Below are 16,490 nucleotides of genomic sequence, written 5' to 3'. Positions count from 1 at the left end.
TTCATAGAAATCCCACTTTTAATCATGGACAAATTGAATTTCAAGTAAAATCAACAGTTTTAAATAAAATATAAATTACCAGAGGACTGGGAAAGACCCTGTGCACGTTCTCCTCTGCTTTTCCAGTTCTCTTCACATTCCTGGAGTTTCTGGGAGGTCTCTCCACCATCATGGAACAGAAATTTGGGATTAAAAGCAGCAGCTGGGGCCACTGGGAGGGTGAAGTTTCCAAGGAAAAAAAAAGAGGGAACAGAAATGATGGGAGCAGTTTGTTTTTTTGTTTTTTTTTTTTTTAATGGAAGCACAGCATTGGATGGGAGGGATTTTCCTTCTCCATCCCAGCAGTGATTCCTGAAAGGAAAAAAAAAAAAAAATTAAAAAAATCAAATAAAACGTCCTTAAAGGTTTTTTTTTTTTCCTGTTTTTGGAAATTCCCGTTCTTTGAGACTCCAAACTGAGAGCAGGGAATCCAGCAAGGAAAATCCAAGCTGATCCCATGGGATTTCAGCCTCTCCCAAAGGTGGGAACTGAACTCATCCTCAAAGTGCAACATTCCCAAAGCAAAGTCATTTTTTGGCATTTTTCCCTCAGCACCCCGTTCTCCTGGAATTCCCAAGCCTGCCTGGAACTCCCAACTCTGCTTCTCCAAGGGGCAAAAAAAGGGAGGAACCCTGAGGCAAAAATGGCTTTTTTTTTGTTTTGTTTCTGTTTTTTTTTTTTTTTTTTTTGTGTTTGTGTGTGGATGAATCCTCCATCCCAGAATCTCAGAGGGATCCCGGGATTTTCTGTGGATGAATCTCAGAGGGATCCTGAGATTCCTGGGATTTTCTGTTTGAATCTCAAAGGGATCCTGGGATTTTCTGTGGATGAATCTCAGAGATTTCCCAGGATTTTCTGTGGATGAATCCCAAGATTTTCAGAGGATGGATCTCAGATTTCCCGGGATTTTCTGTGGATGAATCCCAGGATTTTCAGTGGATGAATCCCAGGATTTTCAGTGGATGAATCTCAGGATTTTCAGAGGATGGATCTCAGACATTTCGCGGGATTTTCTGAGGATGAATCCCGGGATTTTCAGTGGATAAATCTCAGATTTCCCAGGATTTTCTGTGGATGAATCTCAGCCATTTCCCGGGATTTTCAATGGATGAATCTCAGACGTTTCCCAGGATTTTCAGTGGAAGAATCCCAGGATTTTCAGTGGATGAATCTCAGGATTTTCAGAGGATGGATCTCAGCCATTTCCCGGGATTTTCAGTGGATGAATCCCGGGATTTGCAGTGGATGAATCGCGGGATTTTCAGAGGATGGATCTCAGATTTCCCAGGATTTTCTGTGGATGAATCTCAGCCATTTCCTGGGATTTTCTGTGGATGAATCCCGGGATTTTCAGAGGATGGATCTCAGATTTCCCAGGATTTTCTGTGGATGAATCTCAGCCATTTCCCGGGATTTTCAGTGGATGAATCCCGGGATTTTCAGTGGATGAATCCCGGGATTTTCCGAGGATGGATCTCAGACATTTCCCGGGATTTTCTGCGGGGGAAGCCCCTCCTGGATCCAGAGGGAAGGGGAGGAGGCGCTGCGGAGCAGGCGGCGGTGGATGCGGCGCAGGCGGAGCAGGTAGAGCAGGATGGAGAGCAGCACCACCAGGAAGCAGGCCAGGAACAGGTAGTGGTTGTACACAAAGGAGAAACTCCTCCAGTGAGAGTGAATCCCACGGAAATTTTCCTGCTGGATGTCCCTGGAAAAGAGCAGAGGGACAAGGGTCAGGTCTTAGAGGAAAAAAATTCCATTTCCGACTTGGCTTCGGGCAGGAATCAGAGCTCATTTCGGGGAATAGGATTTAAAAAATACAGGTTGAGGCTCTAAAAATCACAAGTTCCCATCCCCAAAATTCCCCTCCCAAAGGCTTTTCCCAGATTTTTTGAGAGGATGACCACGGAAAAGAGCAGAAACGCTTTGGAGGCAAAATTCCACTTCAAGATTGGCTCAGGGCAGGAATCAGAGCCCATTTTGGGGGGAATAGGGTCTAAAAAACACAATTTGAATGATCTCCACCTCTTCCCATCCTAAAATTCCCTTCACAAAAGCTTTTCCCAGATTTTTGAGAACCCTGGAAAAGAGCAGAAACGCTTTGGAGGCAAAATTCCACTTCCAGCTTGGCTCAGGGCAGGAATCAGAGCCCATTTTAGGGGGAATAGTCTCTAAAAAACTCAATTTCAGGGATCTCCACCTCTTCCCATCCCCGAATTCCCGTCCCCAAAGGCTCCTGCCGGGTTCCTGGGCTACCTGAGGGGCAGGAAGCGGGTCCTGTAGAGGATGGCCCCCAGGGTCCACTGCACCTCCTTGTCATAGACCTGCAGAGCTGTCTTCAGGCTCCCGTAGCTCTCGGGGAAGGAAAATCCCCGGTGGAAAACCTCGAACATCCAGGCGGATTTAAAGCACTGGAACCTGGGGACAACAGTGGGATCAGGCAGGGAAATGGGGTCAGGTAGGAAAAGGAAAAAACAGCTGGGGGCAGTGGGGTCAGGGACAGTGGGATCAGTCAGGGACAGTGGGATCAGGAATATTTGGATCAGTCAGGGACAGTGGGATCAGGAATATTTGGATCAGGGACATTGGGATCAGGAATATTTGGATCAGGAACATTGGGATCAGGAATATTTGGATCAGGAACAGTGGGATCAGGAATATTTGGATCAGGAACAGTGGGATCAGGAACATTTGGATCAGGAATATTTGGATCAGGAACAGTGGGATCAGGAACATTTGGATCAGGAACAGTGGGATCAGGAACAGTGGGATCAGGCAGGCAGAGCAGGTTAAGCTCAGCTCAGCATTCACAATCAAACACAGAATACTCCACCTTTTCCAAGGAGTTTTTTTTCCCCAATTCCCAAATTTTTTCCCCCCACTTCCAGTGACCCAGTGAAGTGGACAGGCCCTGGCAGCCGTGCAGGAGGAATTTGGGGCCAAAGCCCAAAGCCCAAAGCCCAAAGCCCAAAGCCCAGCCCTGCTCACTTGAGGCGGTGCAGATCCGCGTGGGGGGCGTAGAGACCGCGCTCGAAGCGTTCCCGCAGCACCGACCACTTGGTGGCACAATAATCCTGCAGGAAACAGAAAACATCGGGATTTCTTCGGGAAAATTCTGCTGGGGGACTTTGGGAAACAGAAAACATCGGGATCTCTTAGGGAAAAATTCTGCTGGGGGACTTTGGGGAAAAAAAAAATCCTTGTGGATGTTATAAATTAGAAATTGATCCCTTTTTTTCACCTGTGCAGCTTTAGTGAATTCAGAAATTTGGGATTCCCTAAGGAATTTGGGATCTCTTAAGGAAAACCTTTGCTGCAGAACTTTGGGAACAGAATCCTTGTGGAGAGATGTTGTAAATGAGGAATTGACCCCAGTTTTTTCACCTCTGCAGCTTTAGTGAATTTAGGAATTTGGGATCTCTTACAGAATTTGGGATCTCTTAGGGAAAACCTTTGCTTTGGCAACGAAATCCTTGTGGAGAGATATTTTAAATTAGGAATTTATCCCCGATTTTCACTTTTGCAGCTTCAGCGAATTTAGCAGTTTGGGCTTTCTTAAGGAAGAATTTTGCTGCAGGACTTTGGGAATAAAATATTTTAACGTTTTAACGAGGGAACCGATCCCCGTTTCCTCACCTGTGCAGCTTTGGTGAACTTGGCAGCGCTGTAATCCCCTCCCATCCTCAGCACATCCTCGGTGCAGTAATAGAACTCGGAGAATCCGTAGAACTCGCTGCTCTGGAAGTGCAGGGGGGGCTGGAAGACGCCGTTCAGGGAGCTCTGGGTCTCGTTGGTTCTGTTGAGCAGCGGCTGCAGCAGCTGCCGGCACTGCTGGAAGTGGCCGGTGCCGCGCAAATGCAGCGTCAGCCCCGCCTGCTGCAGCTCCTGCCGGGCGTCCCGGGGCAGGCACGGGTCAGCGACAGGGACATCGGGGCTGAGCCCGGCCCGAGAGCCCTGCAGCCTGGGGACAGGGACAGGGACAGATCAGAAATGTCCTGGGGACAGGGACATCGGGGCTGAGCCCGGCCCGAGAGCCCTGCAGCCTGGGGACAGGGACACATCAGAAATGTCCTGGGGACAGGGACAGGGACAACTCAGAAATGTCCTGGGGACAGGGACAACTCAGAAATGTCCTGGGGACAGGGACAGGGACATCGGGGATGAGCCCGACCTGAGAGCCCTGCAGCCTGGGGACAGGGACAACTCAGGAGTGTCCTGAGGACAGGGACAGACCAGGAGTGTCCTGAGGACAGGGACAGACACAGCTCAGCAAGGTCCAGGGGACAGGAACAGGGACAGAGAGAGCTCAGAAATGTCCTGGGGACAGGGACAGAGCTCAGAAATGTCCTGGGGACAGGGACAGACAAGAACTCATCAGGGTGCAGGGGACAAGGACAGACAGAGCTCAGCAGTGTCCAAATGCTGTGTCCAGCAGGATCAGTCAGGAACCTCCAGACCCAGCTGGGAGTAATGGGAAAAATTCCTTCCACAAATCCACCCTAAATTTCAGTTTGAACCCATTACTCCCTGTCCTGTCATTCCAGTTCCTGAGGAGGAATTCCTCTCCCCTTCCCAGATTTTCCCTTCTGGAAGTGCTGTGATCTCTCCACACAATATCCAGCATCATTCCCATTTTTCCAGGGTCATTCCCATTTTCCCAGGGCCACCTCCCATTATCCCAGGCTGCTCCAAGCTGACCCTGGCCACTCCCAGGGCTGGAGCAGCCACAGCTCCTCTGGGAATTCCATCCCAGCCCCTTCCCACCCTCATAATGGGAAAAATTCCTTCCATGAATCCACCCTAAATTTCAGTTTGAACCCATTACTCCTTGTCCTGTCATTCCAGTTCCTGAGGAGGAATCCCTCTCCCTTTCCCATCACACACTCAGAGTTCCACCATCTCTCCACACAGCATCCCTCTCCTTTTTCCAGCACCATTCCCGTCCCTCCCACCACCCCAGGCTGCTCCAAGCCGAGCCTTGGGGCACTCCCAGGGTTGGGGCAGCCCCGAATTCCAGCGGAATTTGCCAGTACCTGTTCCTGAGGAGGCTGCTGGAGAGCAGGCTCTGCTCGTACCTCGTGCGGGCCGCGTTGCCCCCGAAGCCCAGGAAGGTGGCCACGTACACCCGGTACACGTGCTCTGTCTGGTGGGCATCACAGCCCAAATTAAACTCTGCCAGCAAGTTCTTGGCCACTTCCTCCTGCAGCAACACCAACAGCAAAGTCAGGATCATCCCAATTCGAAAATGAATTTTTTTGGGATGTCTTGGATGCTTTTATTGCTCATTTCTTTAATCCTTTCCCCTTTCCCCTTTCCTTTTTCCTTTCACCTTTCCCCTTTCCTTTCCTTTCCTTTCCTTTCCTTTCCTTTCCTTTCCTTTCCTTTCCTTTCCTTTCCTTTCCTTTCCTTTCCTTTCCTTTCCTTTCCTTTCCTTTCCTTTCCTTTCCTTTCCTTTCCTTTCCTTTCCTTTTTCCTTCCCTTTCCTTTTTCCTTCCCTTTCCCTTCCCTTTCCTTCCCTTTCCCTTCTCCTTCCCTTTCCTTTTTCCTTCCCTTTCCTTCCCTTTCCCTTCTCCTTCCCTTTCCATTTGGAACATAGAAATTTGGTGATATTTGTAACAGTTAATTCCATTTCCCCAAAAATTAAAGCAAAAAGTCATCCTCATGGAAGGTTTTTTTTTTTATAGGAACCACCAGGAATTTTTAGGTTTTAAGCCCTAGGATGTAAATGTTGGAATTGAAGAGTTTTTAAATTATCCAAAAAGACAAAAAAAAAAAGAAGGATTAATGCAGGATCTGAGTGATGAAGAAAACAAAAGGAATTCTTAGCTGGAATCCTCGCGCTGCCATCGTCTCTCTTTTGGGAATGGGATGGGATGGGATGGAGGATTCCAAAGGATGGGAAAGAAAGGAAGAGGAGTTAAAATCATTCCAGAGGGAGGAGGGAATTCAGGGATAATGACCTGGTGAGGGGAGGCAAGGCTTACACTTTGGGGCACCTCGTAGGCGATTTGTGTGGAGACCCCACCCATGTCCAGGATCCCCACGGTTCTCTTCCGGAAAATGGGATCGTGGTGCTCGTTCCCTGGGATCTGCACCTCCACCACGGCCTCATCCTCTGGGAAAAACAGGGGAAAATCAATGGGAAACAGGGGAAAATCAATGGGAAAAATCAATGGGATACAGGGGAAAATCAATGGGAAAAATCAATGGGAAACAGGGGAAAATCAATGGGAAACAGGGGAAAATCAATGGGAAAAATCAATGGGAAACAGGGGAAAATCAATGGGAAACAGGGGAAAATCAATGGGAAAATCAATGGGATACAGGGGAAAATCAATGGGAAACAGGGGAAAATCAATACAGGGAAAAATCCCTGCACTGGTTCCCTGGGATCTGCACCTCCACCACAGCCTCATCCTCTGGGAAAAACAGGGGAAAATCAGTGGGAAACAGGGGAAAGTCAATGGGAAACAGGGAAAAATCCCTGCAATCGTTCCCTGGGATCTGCACCTCAACCACGGCCTCATCCTCTGGGAAAAACAGGGAAAAATCAATGGGAAAAATCAATGGGATACAGGGGATAATCAATGGGAAAACTAATGGGATACAGGGGAAAATCAATGGGAAAAATCAATGGGATACAGAGAAAAATCAATACAGGGAAAAATCCCTGCAATCGTTCCCTGGGATCTGCACCTCAACCACGGCCTCATCCTCTGGGAAAAACAGGGGAAAATCAATAGGAAACAGAGGAAAATCAATGGGAAAATTAATGGGAAAATCAATGGGATACAGAGAAAAAACCAATGGGAAAATCAATGGGAAAAATCAATGGGAAAATCAATAGGAAACAGGGGAAAATCAATGGGAAAATCAATGGGATACAAGGAAAAATCAATGGGAAACAGGGTAAAATCAATGGGAAAATCAATGGCATACAGGGAAAAGGGAATGGCACCCCAACATCTGGCTGGAATGGCATCCCAACATCTGGCTGGAGCTGCAATCCCCAGCTGGAGCCCCCAGCTCCCCTCCAATCCTCACCATCATCCGTGTGCTCAAATCTTCCAAGGACAAAGTTGATCCCAATCCATGCATAGACTCCTGCAGGTGGGGAAAAAACAGCTCTGCAATTCCAGGAATATCAAAATGATGAACTTGAAAGCAAATGGAAATTGTTTTTTTTTTTTCCTATTTTTATTGCTAGTTTTTATTTTATAAAATCTTAGAAGTTAAACGTTCCTGGGAAATCATCAATTCCTGGGAAATCAGGGATTCCTGATGATTTTTTCCTCTCCAAGGTCAATGCCACGATACAATTCCTGATTAAATGAATTAAATGTGTAAAATTCAGGAAAGAAATGAAGGAAATGAACTTTTAAAATATCTCTAAAATAAAATAAACTCAAATATTTCTGCTTACAAAATCATCTCATCCTGCAAAGTTCCTTCCATCAGGAATGTTGTGATTTATCCTCCCCCCCCCCCCCCCAGAGGAAATGGATTCAATTCCATTAAATTTTCAGGAATAATCAGCAAACATTTGACCAATCAGGATTTGGAAAAAGCACAAAAATACTCCAAATAATCCCTTAGAAATCCGAAATATTTCCCAGCTTCCCCAAATCGTCCCTTGGCAATCCCAAATATTTTTCAGATTAAATTCCATTAAAATTTAAAAAGTTAAAATTTTCCAGATTCAATTCCATTAAAGGAAATCCTAAATATTTTCCAGGTTCAATTCCATTAAAGGAAATCCTAAACATTTTCCAGATTCAATTCCATTAAATTTTCAGGGCTAATCAACAAATATTTGGCCAATCAGGAGCTCCCATCATCCCCACACTAGAGAGGAATAAATTTATTCTTCTCCTGAGGAATAAAGGCACTCAAGAAAAGCAAGATTTGAAAAAAAACAATTTAAAAAAAAATCCCCAAATCATTTAGGAATTTTGGAATTCCTAAATATTTCCCAGCTCCTTTCCCAAGGCCCACCTACCTTCCTGCTTCCCAGAAATCACCTCAGCGTGGGAGTCAGAGAAGAGGAAATCAAAGTGCACGGGGATGTCTGTGAGCAAATCCTCCAGGATTGCTTTCTGCTGGCTGCAAAATTCCATGGAAAAGTCAAAAAAACAACAACAAAAAAAAGAAAAAAGAAAAAAGAAAAAAGCAGGGAATTGTTGGAAATGAAGAATTTTTTGACTTTCTGTGCTGACAGGCACTGAGCCCCAGGAAAACTCTGCTTTTGACGTGAGAATGTGGAGGAAAAAAAAGTTGAAAAATTGCAAAGTTGAGTGATAGAACTGGGATGATGGATGTGTAGTTTGAACAGAATGTGGAATATCACATGGGGAAAAACTTAAGAGTTTAAAGTTTTAGACTAAAGTGATATTTATAGAACAAGATGGAGGTTTTAGGGTGGAGGTTTTGTCTTTCTTTTTCACCTTCTTCTTTATGGGTCTGGGTGATTTTATTTACTTGGATAGAAAATTCTGCATTGTGGGTCATGGCTGGTTATTGGGTTAGAAGTAAAAATAATTGGACATTTCTTAATTGGACAGTTTGGGCTTAAAAGGCCTTGTAGAGAGTTAGATCTCCATTTTCAGTTTGTTATCTTGAAGTGCTGTAGAACTCACTGTAACACAGATAAGAATTAATAAACATCTGAGTCTGAACAGGAAGTATTGTCTGGAGCTTTGAATCCTGGCTCTGGGAGGAAAAAAAAAGAGAAGAGAAGAGAGAAGAGAGAAGAGGAGAGAAGAAAAGGATGAGGGAAAGGAAAGGAAAGGAAAGGAAAGGAAAGGAAAGGAAAGGAAAGGAAAGGAAAGGAAAGGAAAGGAAAGGAAAGGAAAGGAAAGGAAAGGAAAGGAAAGGAAAGGAAAGGAAAGGAAAGGAAAGGAAAGGAAAGGAAAGGAAAGGAAAGGAAAGGAAAGGAAAGGAAAGGAAAGGAAAGGAAAGGAAAGGAAAGGAAAGGAAAGGAAAGGAAAGGAAAGGAAAGGAAAGGAAAGGAAAGGAAAGGAAAGGAAAGGAAGATAAAAAGAAGATAAAAGTGGACAGGGAATCACCTCTCAGGCAGGATCCTCATGCCTGCAGTGCACAGGATGTACAGAGGAGTCTCCTTGTGCTTGGAGCGGGGCACGTGCTCGGCAGCAAAGCTCAGCAGGGGTGAGATGTAATCACTGACCTTGTCAGGATTGCTGGCAAACTCTGAAATTCCTGGGAGAACAGAGAAGGGAGAGTGGAGCAGCATTCCCTGGAAAATGCTGAGCAGAGGAATGAAGGAGCCAAAGGCAAAGTGGGGAATCTGCTGTAAAAATGATGGAATTTCTCTGTGTTCTCCTCTCCTAACTGCACTTCCTGCACTCCAGAGTATTTGGATAAAGGATATTCCCAGCATGGAATTTCTCCAGGTTTCTTTGGGATTGGTTGGCAGGGAGTTTAGTGGAGCTCAAGTTTTATTTATGGTTTAAAGGATGCTCAGGTGTCACCTTCATCCTTATATTCCTTGTTTTAAACTCCCTGCAAACCAATGCCAAAGAAAGCTGGAGCTGTTCCATGCTGGAAATATCCTTTATCCAGAAACTTTGGAGTGCAGGAAGCAAAGATAGGAGAGAAAATCATGGAAAAATTCCCACATGGAGCTGATTTTTCTCAGGAATTATCCTTTTCTCTGGAGTGCAGAAGCACAGTTAGGACAGGAAATCATGATGAAATTCCACGTTTTTTTCCCACTACCTGGTTTGATTTTCATCACCACGGGTTTCCTGTTGCTGTCCCTCATCTGCTGGATGTCCAGCAGGTCCTTGGGGTTGCCGTTGTGCTGGGGCCAGCAGTACACAAACACCCTGGAGCCGCTGCTGCCACAATCCACCACGATCCCGTAGTTCAGGTTCGGGTTCCTCGTGTCCGTGGCTTCTGTGTCTGTCACCCTGGCCAGGTATCTGGGGGGAAAAAAAAAAAAAAAAAAAAAAAAAAAAAGGGAATTGCTGCAGGGAATTCGGGTGTTGAATCGGATTCAAAATCAGGTGTTTGGAGGAGAATTTTTGGGGAGTGTTGGGATGAGTTGGGTGGGATTTTGGATTCCATCCAGTGCCACCCCCAGGGAAAATTTCCACTGTCCCAGGGTGCTCCAACCTGGCCTTGGGCACTTCCAGGGATCCAGGGGCACCCACAGCTCCTCTGGGAATTCCATCCCAGCCTGGAATTCCATTTCATTCTTTTCCATGGAATTCTTTCCCTGTTTCCCATGGAATTCCCTCCCTTTTACCTGTGAAAGCTCCCAGGTCTGACTGTACTCGCTGTGGATCAGGAGCAGAGCAGCATTTCCCCTTTCCCCTAAAGCCCCATTCTCTGCTTTCCATTTCTCCTTCCCCCCAGGCTCCATTTCCCTATTTCCCATGGAATTCTTTCCCTATTTTCCCCTGGAATTCTTTCCCCCTCACCTGTGCAGTCTCCCCTCCTGAGCTCGGATGTACTTCCCTCACAGCAGGAGAAGAGCAGAGCAGCATTTCCCCTTTCCCCCAAAGCTCCATTTCCCTGTTTTTCCCAGGCTCCATTCCCTGTTTTTCCGTGGCTCCATTCCCTGTTTCCCCTGGAATTCTTTCCCTCTTTCCCATGGAATTCTTTCCCTGTTTCCCATGGAATTCCCTGTCCCTCACCTGTGCAATCTCCTCTCCCTTGCAGCAGGAGCAGAGCGGCATTTCCCCTTTCCCCCAAAGCTCCATTCCCCATTTTTCCTAGGTTCCATTCCCCGCTTTTCCCCTGGAATTCTTCCCCCTTCACCTGTGCAGTCTCCCCTCCTGAACTCGGATGTGCTTCCCTCACAGCAGGAGAAGAGCAGAGCAGCATTTCCCCTTTCCCCCAAAGCTCCATTTCCCTGTTTCCATTGAATTCTTTCCCTGTTTTTCCCCGGAATTCTTTCCCCCTCACCTGTGCAGTCTCCCCTGGCGGGCCCGGCTGTATTTGCCCGGCAGCAGCAGCAGGAGGGAGCAGAGCAGCAGGGCCCCGGCTGCCACCGCGGCCCCCAGCAGCAGCAGCTGCCTCAGGGACGTGTTGAGGATCCGGGGACACCCCACGGGGGAGAGGCTGAAGTGCCACGAGGCCGGGAGCAGGCACGAGATGCTGATCCTGGAATCCCAAAGGAGAAACGAGAGGATTGAGTGATGGAGCGGGAGCCAAACGCAGGGAAAATTCTTCCCTGGAGGGTGGGGAAGGGGCTGGGATGGAATTGCCATTCCTGCCCCATCCCTGGGAGTGGCCTGGGCTGGGGGGGATGGAAGGATCCCATGGGATTTGCTGGGTTTGGTGCTGGAGCTACTTTTGATCTCCTGGCTTGCTTTCAAAGTCTCAGGAAAATTAGAGCCAGGAAAGAGGGAAAAGCCTGGCTTGGGATTCAGGGAATGGAAATCTGGGGATGATCCTGGAGAAGAGAAGGTCTGGGGACACCTCAGGGCAGTTCCTCAGAGCCCAAAGGGGCTCCAGGAGAGCTGGAGAGGGACTGGGACAAGGGATGGAGGGACAGGACACAGGGAATGGCTCCCACTGCCAGAGGGCAGGGATGGGTGGGATATTGGGAAGGAATTCCTGGCTGGGATGGAATTCCCAGAGGAGCTGTGGCTGCCCCTGGATCCCTGGAAGTGTCCAAGGCCAGGCTGGAGCCCCCTGGGACAGTGGGAGGTGTCCCTGCCCATCCAGGGGTGGAATGATCCTTAAGGCCCCTTCCCATTCCAGGATTCCATCCCAACCCATTCCAGAATTCTGTTCTGGATTGAGCAGACTCAGGACACCCTTCCCACGCTGGAATTCATGATTAATTTCCCTGCCCTTCACTCCAAAGCCATCCCAGTTTATCCAACAGTTCCTTTGGGATCCTTACCTGCCCATTTTGGGGTCGGGGCAGCAGAGGGAGCTGCTGGAGCCTCAGCCGGTGACCTCGGAGGGACCGGGACCATCCGAGCTTCCCTGAGCCATCCCTGCTCTGCTCCTGGGGGAAAACAACCCGAGCTCATTCCCTGCACAGCGCTGGGGAGGTCCTGGGATGGGGAATGGGATCCTTCCCTTCCCAGTCCTGGCCCTTCCAGGATAAGGGATGCAGGGATATAAAGGAAAACAGGAATACAGAGGTGATGGAGGCACTGAATCGCCTCGTGCATGGTGAGGAGGGGCTGGGATGGAATTCCCAGAGGAGCTGTGGCTGCCCCTGGATCCCTGGAAGTGTCCAAGGAGAGGCTGGAAAACCCTGGGAAAGTGGGAGAGTGTTGGGGCTGGAACTGGATGGGATTTAAGATCCTTCCAACCCAAAGCATCCCGGGATTCTGTGACCCCTGCCACGATCAAACATCAACAAAATCCCAAAAGAAACAAGGAAATGCTGGAATTGCACCTCAGGGACACAGCCCGGGGCTGTCCCTCCTTCCTGGCCCGAGGGAAGATCCCGCCCCAGGGGCCACGAGGAGGGGGACAGGGATCGGGAAAAAGGGAACGGGATAAAGGAATGGGATAAAGGGAACGGGATGGGGGAATGGGATAAAGGGATCGGGATGGAGGGATCGGGATGGAGGGATCAGGATAAAAGGAAGGGGATGAGAGAACGGAGAGAACGGGATGAGGGAATGGGATAAAGGATTGGGATGGAGACAAGGACGGGGAAGGGACGCGGAGCAGAACGAGCTGGTCCAGGCCCCCTCCCGTCCCCACGGCCGCCACTGTCCCCCAGGGCCCGGCCCGGCTCCCCCCAAGCTCGGCGACGTCACCCTGGTCCCGATCCCCGATCCCGGTCCCATTCCCGGTCCCGATCCGGATCCCATTCCCGGTCCTATTCCCAATCCCGGTCCCAATCTCGATCCCATTCCCGGTCCTATTCCCGATCCCGGTCCGGATCCCATTCCCGGTCCCGATCCGGATCCCATTCCCGGTGTTTTCCCCCCCCCCCCCTCTCTCCCCCCCTTTCACCTCCCGGGCCGTCCCATGGCAACCGGCCCCACGCCACTTCCGGGTGCGCCGCCGGACGTGACGCACAGCGCGCTGACGTCACGGCGGGGCCGGGAAGGGATTCCCCGGGGGCGTGGCCTGAGGGGGCGTGTCCAGGGCATGGAGGCGTGGTCAGAGCGGAGGGGGCGTGGCCAGAGGGCCCCGCTGTGCTGCCGGTAAAACCGGCCCAAAATCGTTATAAAAACAGCGTTTAACGGCAGAAATAGGAATTTATGGCTATAAATACGCCAAAATTGAAAACTGTATAAAATTTACAGCTATCACTGTGTCAACATTTGGAAATATACAAAATATGTAGCTATAAATGCGACTATATTTTGAAATATATAAAATTTATAGTTATAAATATGTCAAGATTTTTTAATATATACAGTTTGTAGCTATAAAAGTATCAATATTTTGGAATATATTCCATTTATAGCTATAAACGTGTCAATATTTTGGAATAAATTCAATTCATAGCTATGACTATGCCAATATTTGAAATGATATTATGATAAATATTCAGCGGTGTTGCAGCACCTGTAACAAATATATAAGTATTTATGGCATAATAAATTAATTTGATTTAAAAAAACCAAAGGGCAGAAATTCCATGGGGAAAAGGGGAATTCTGTGTTTTGCCACTGAGCGGCAGCACCGCCTGTGCCCGCTCCAGAATTCCTCCGGAAAAATGGAAGGAAAAGTTCCTAAGGTGGAAATAATGGGAATAAAGTCAGGGATTTGCAGGGAAAGCGGGGCTGGGTGTGGAATCCAGCTCGGGAGGGGCTGGAGGTGGAGCTGGGAAGGAGAGGAGGGGATTTGGGATGGGAAATTATTAATAGGGGGAGGAAAAAAGGAATAAGGAAAGGGGAAAGAATAAGGAAAGGGGAAAGGAATAAGAAAAAGGAATAGGAGATAAGAATAAGGAATAAGAAAAATAAGAATAAAAAAATAAGAATAATAAAATAAGAATAGGAATAGGAAAAAGGAATAAGGAAAAGGGAAAGGAATAAGAGAAAGGGAAGAAATAAGGAAAGGGGAAAGGAGAAAGGGAAGGAAAAAGGAAAGGGGAAAGGAAAGGGGAAAGGAATAAGGAAGGGAGAAAAGAAAGGTGAAAAGAGGAAAGGAATAAAGAAAGAAGAAAGGGAAAAGGAAAAGTGAAAAGAGAAGGGAAAGGGGAATGGGATAAGGAAAGGAAAAAGAGAAGGAATAAGGAAAGGGGAAAGGAATAAAGAAAGAAATAAAGAAAGGAAAAAGGGAAGGGGAAAGGAATAAAAAAAGAGGAAAGGATTGAGGAAAGGGGAAAGGGAAAAGGAAAGGGAAATGGAATAAGGGATAAGGAAAGGAAAAAGAAAAGGAATAAGGAAAGGGAAAATAAAGGGAAAAGAATGGAGAAGAATAAGGAAAAGGTTTCTCTTTCTGCAGTGAGTTGTGCCCAGGGGCGGCTCTGGGCCGGGATGGGGATCAGAAATATCGGGAAACAGGAGGCGAGAGGGGCAGAGCACGGAAATTGCAGGGACGGGGCAGCGCGGATCCTCCCCAGCTCTGCCTGCAGGGAGGACGGGATTGGGGATTTGGGAACGATCCCATTCAGCGGCACCGAGCCATCCCCCCGGCTGCAATCCTTCCTTGCATGCTCCGAGGAGCGAGGCACGAAGGATTTTCCAAACATCCAGCCCCGCTTATATGATATAATTTATATAATCATTTTTATATAATTTATAATTTTATATATTTCGCAATTTTGGGAGAAGCTGGGGAACAGCCGGCATGAAGCGACTCGGAGAAAGAGCCCGAGCAGAGTTTGGGAATTGGGAATTTGGGTTTGTCCAAGGAGGAATCAGCTCTGGGACAGGGCCAGGTCACTCCTGAGCCCCTCAAGGAGCGGGGTCCCTGTGTGGGGCAGCACCCTCGGGGTGTGCGGGCTGTGCCGGAGGAGGGGATGCGGCTGGAAGGGTCTCCCAGAGGGATTTTCCTCCCTTTATTCGTGAAAAGGTTCCCACCTCAAAGCTGGAAGAGCGGCCCGAGCTCCCGCTGGTTTTGGGATGAATAAAAGGGATTTTTTTTTTCTCTGGTTGTGCTGTGGTAGAAGGCTCAGAGCTCATCAGAATCCTCATTCCAGCCTTTTCTCCTCGCCGTCTTTTAATCCCATTTTAAACACGTTTCTTTGCCCTGACGTGATGAGACCCATCAGAATTAACAATTCGACCAAGGCCCCGTGAGGGCTCAGGGCAGAGCAGGATCGCAGAATCCTGGAATGGTTTGGGTTGGAAGGACCTTAAATCCCACCCGGTTCCAATCCCGACACCTCCCACTGTCCCAGGCTGCTCCAAACCCTGTCCAGCCTGGCCTTGGACACCCCCAGGGATCCAGGAGCAGCCACAGCTCCTCTGGGAATTCCATCCCTGCCCCTCCCCACCCTCATTCCTTCCCAAAATCCCACCCAAATCTCCCCTTTTCCAGGGGAAGCCATTCCCTGTGTCCTGTCCCTCCATCCCTTGTCCCCAGCCCCTCTCCAGCTCTCCTGGAGCCCCTTTGGGCTCTGGGGAACTGCCCTGAAATCTGCCCAGACTCTTCTCTTCTCTTCTCTTCTCTTCTCTTCTCTTCTCTTCTCTTCTCTTCTCTTCTCTTCTCTTCTCTTCTCTTCTCTTCTCTTCTCTTCTCTTCTCTTCTCTTCTCTTCTCTTCCCCGAATTCCCATTCCCTGAATCCCAAGCCAGGCTTTTCCCTTCCTTTCTGGCTCCACTTTTGCTGACTGTTGGAAACAAAGCCAGGACAAAAACCAGGAGCTCCAGCCCCGCGGGCTCCTCGCAGCCTCCTCTGCCCAGTGCCACCAGTCCCTCCCAAAATCACCTCCAGCTGCGCCCTCCCATTATTCCCCCAGGGCTCCAAACCGGAAAGGCGAGTTGGGGGGGAAAAAAAAAAAATCAAAAAAACCAACCAAAACAACAACTTTGGTGCAGGAAATAATCCCAAAGCAGCTTTAATTACAGACGGCGGGCGCTGCTCGGGAAGGGACAATTAGGTCAGGTTATGTGAGCACTGCAAAGAGCCCGGCGGCCAAATTCCAGCAGTCCCCACCTTAAACTCAGCGGGGCTGGAGCTCCGTGCCTGGCTCTGCTGCTTTTCCCCGTTTTGGGATGGTTTGGGGCTGGAATAACCCCCTGGAGAACCAGCAGGGCTCAATTATTTCGGATTTCTTTGCTGGTGACCCCCCCTGGCATCACCTCAAGCTGCGGTGACGTTACACAAAAACCCGGCTGTGAAACCGATCCCGGTGACTCAGGCAAAAAGGAGAAAGTTCAGTGGTAAAAGCTGGGAATGATCCTGCTCTGCCTGCTCGGTCAAATGGTTCCATTCTGATGGGCTCCACCACTTTAATTTTGGGGAAAAAAAACCCCATTAATCTCTGCCCTGAGCTTGCAGCAGTGCAGGAATTCCCGTTTTCCATGATTTTCCAGCACCCATCCCAACACCAGCACC

At 48.5% G+C, this 16,490-nt stretch overlaps 1 protein-coding gene across 9 annotated transcripts; it reads right to left on the bottom strand.

The window, feature by feature from the left end:
* On the bottom strand, positions 1-15,417 carry ENTPD4 (ectonucleoside triphosphate diphosphohydrolase 4). Of its 9 annotated transcripts, none has more exons than XM_088180116.1 (13): positions 15,012-15,417; positions 11,912-12,019; positions 10,966-11,163; positions 9,772-9,977; positions 9,102-9,252; positions 8,036-8,139; positions 7,081-7,140; positions 5,997-6,151; positions 5,070-5,236; positions 3,673-3,997; positions 3,025-3,110; positions 2,293-2,454; positions 1-1,744 (listed from the first exon to the last, which is right to left on the bottom strand). In XM_088180116.1, exons 2-13 carry the CDS (start codon positions 11,917-11,919, stop codon positions 1,516-1,518), a joined length of 1,851 nt encoding a protein of 616 aa, XP_088036242.1. In that variant the 5' UTR covers positions 11,920-12,019; positions 15,012-15,417; the 3' UTR covers positions 1-1,515. The 9 variants fall into 9 exon arrangements, with proteins under 9 accessions (XP_088036242.1, XP_088036244.1, XP_088036241.1 ...); XM_088180118.1 differs by having other exon boundaries at positions 11,912-12,013; XM_088180115.1 differs by lacking the exon at positions 15,012-15,417 and adding an exon at positions 12,988-13,056.
* Positions 15,418-16,490: the final 1,073 nt, after the last annotated feature.

The sequence above is a fragment of the Sturnus vulgaris genome, chromosome 28, assembly GCF_052056855.1.
Source record: "Sturnus vulgaris isolate bStuVul1 chromosome 28, bStuVul1.hap1, whole genome shotgun sequence".
Lineage (NCBI taxonomy): Eukaryota > Metazoa > Chordata > Aves > Passeriformes > Sturnidae > Sturnus > Sturnus vulgaris.
The sequence above is the reverse complement of the archived record's forward strand: the minus strand, read 5'-3'. Positions and strand labels throughout refer to the sequence as shown.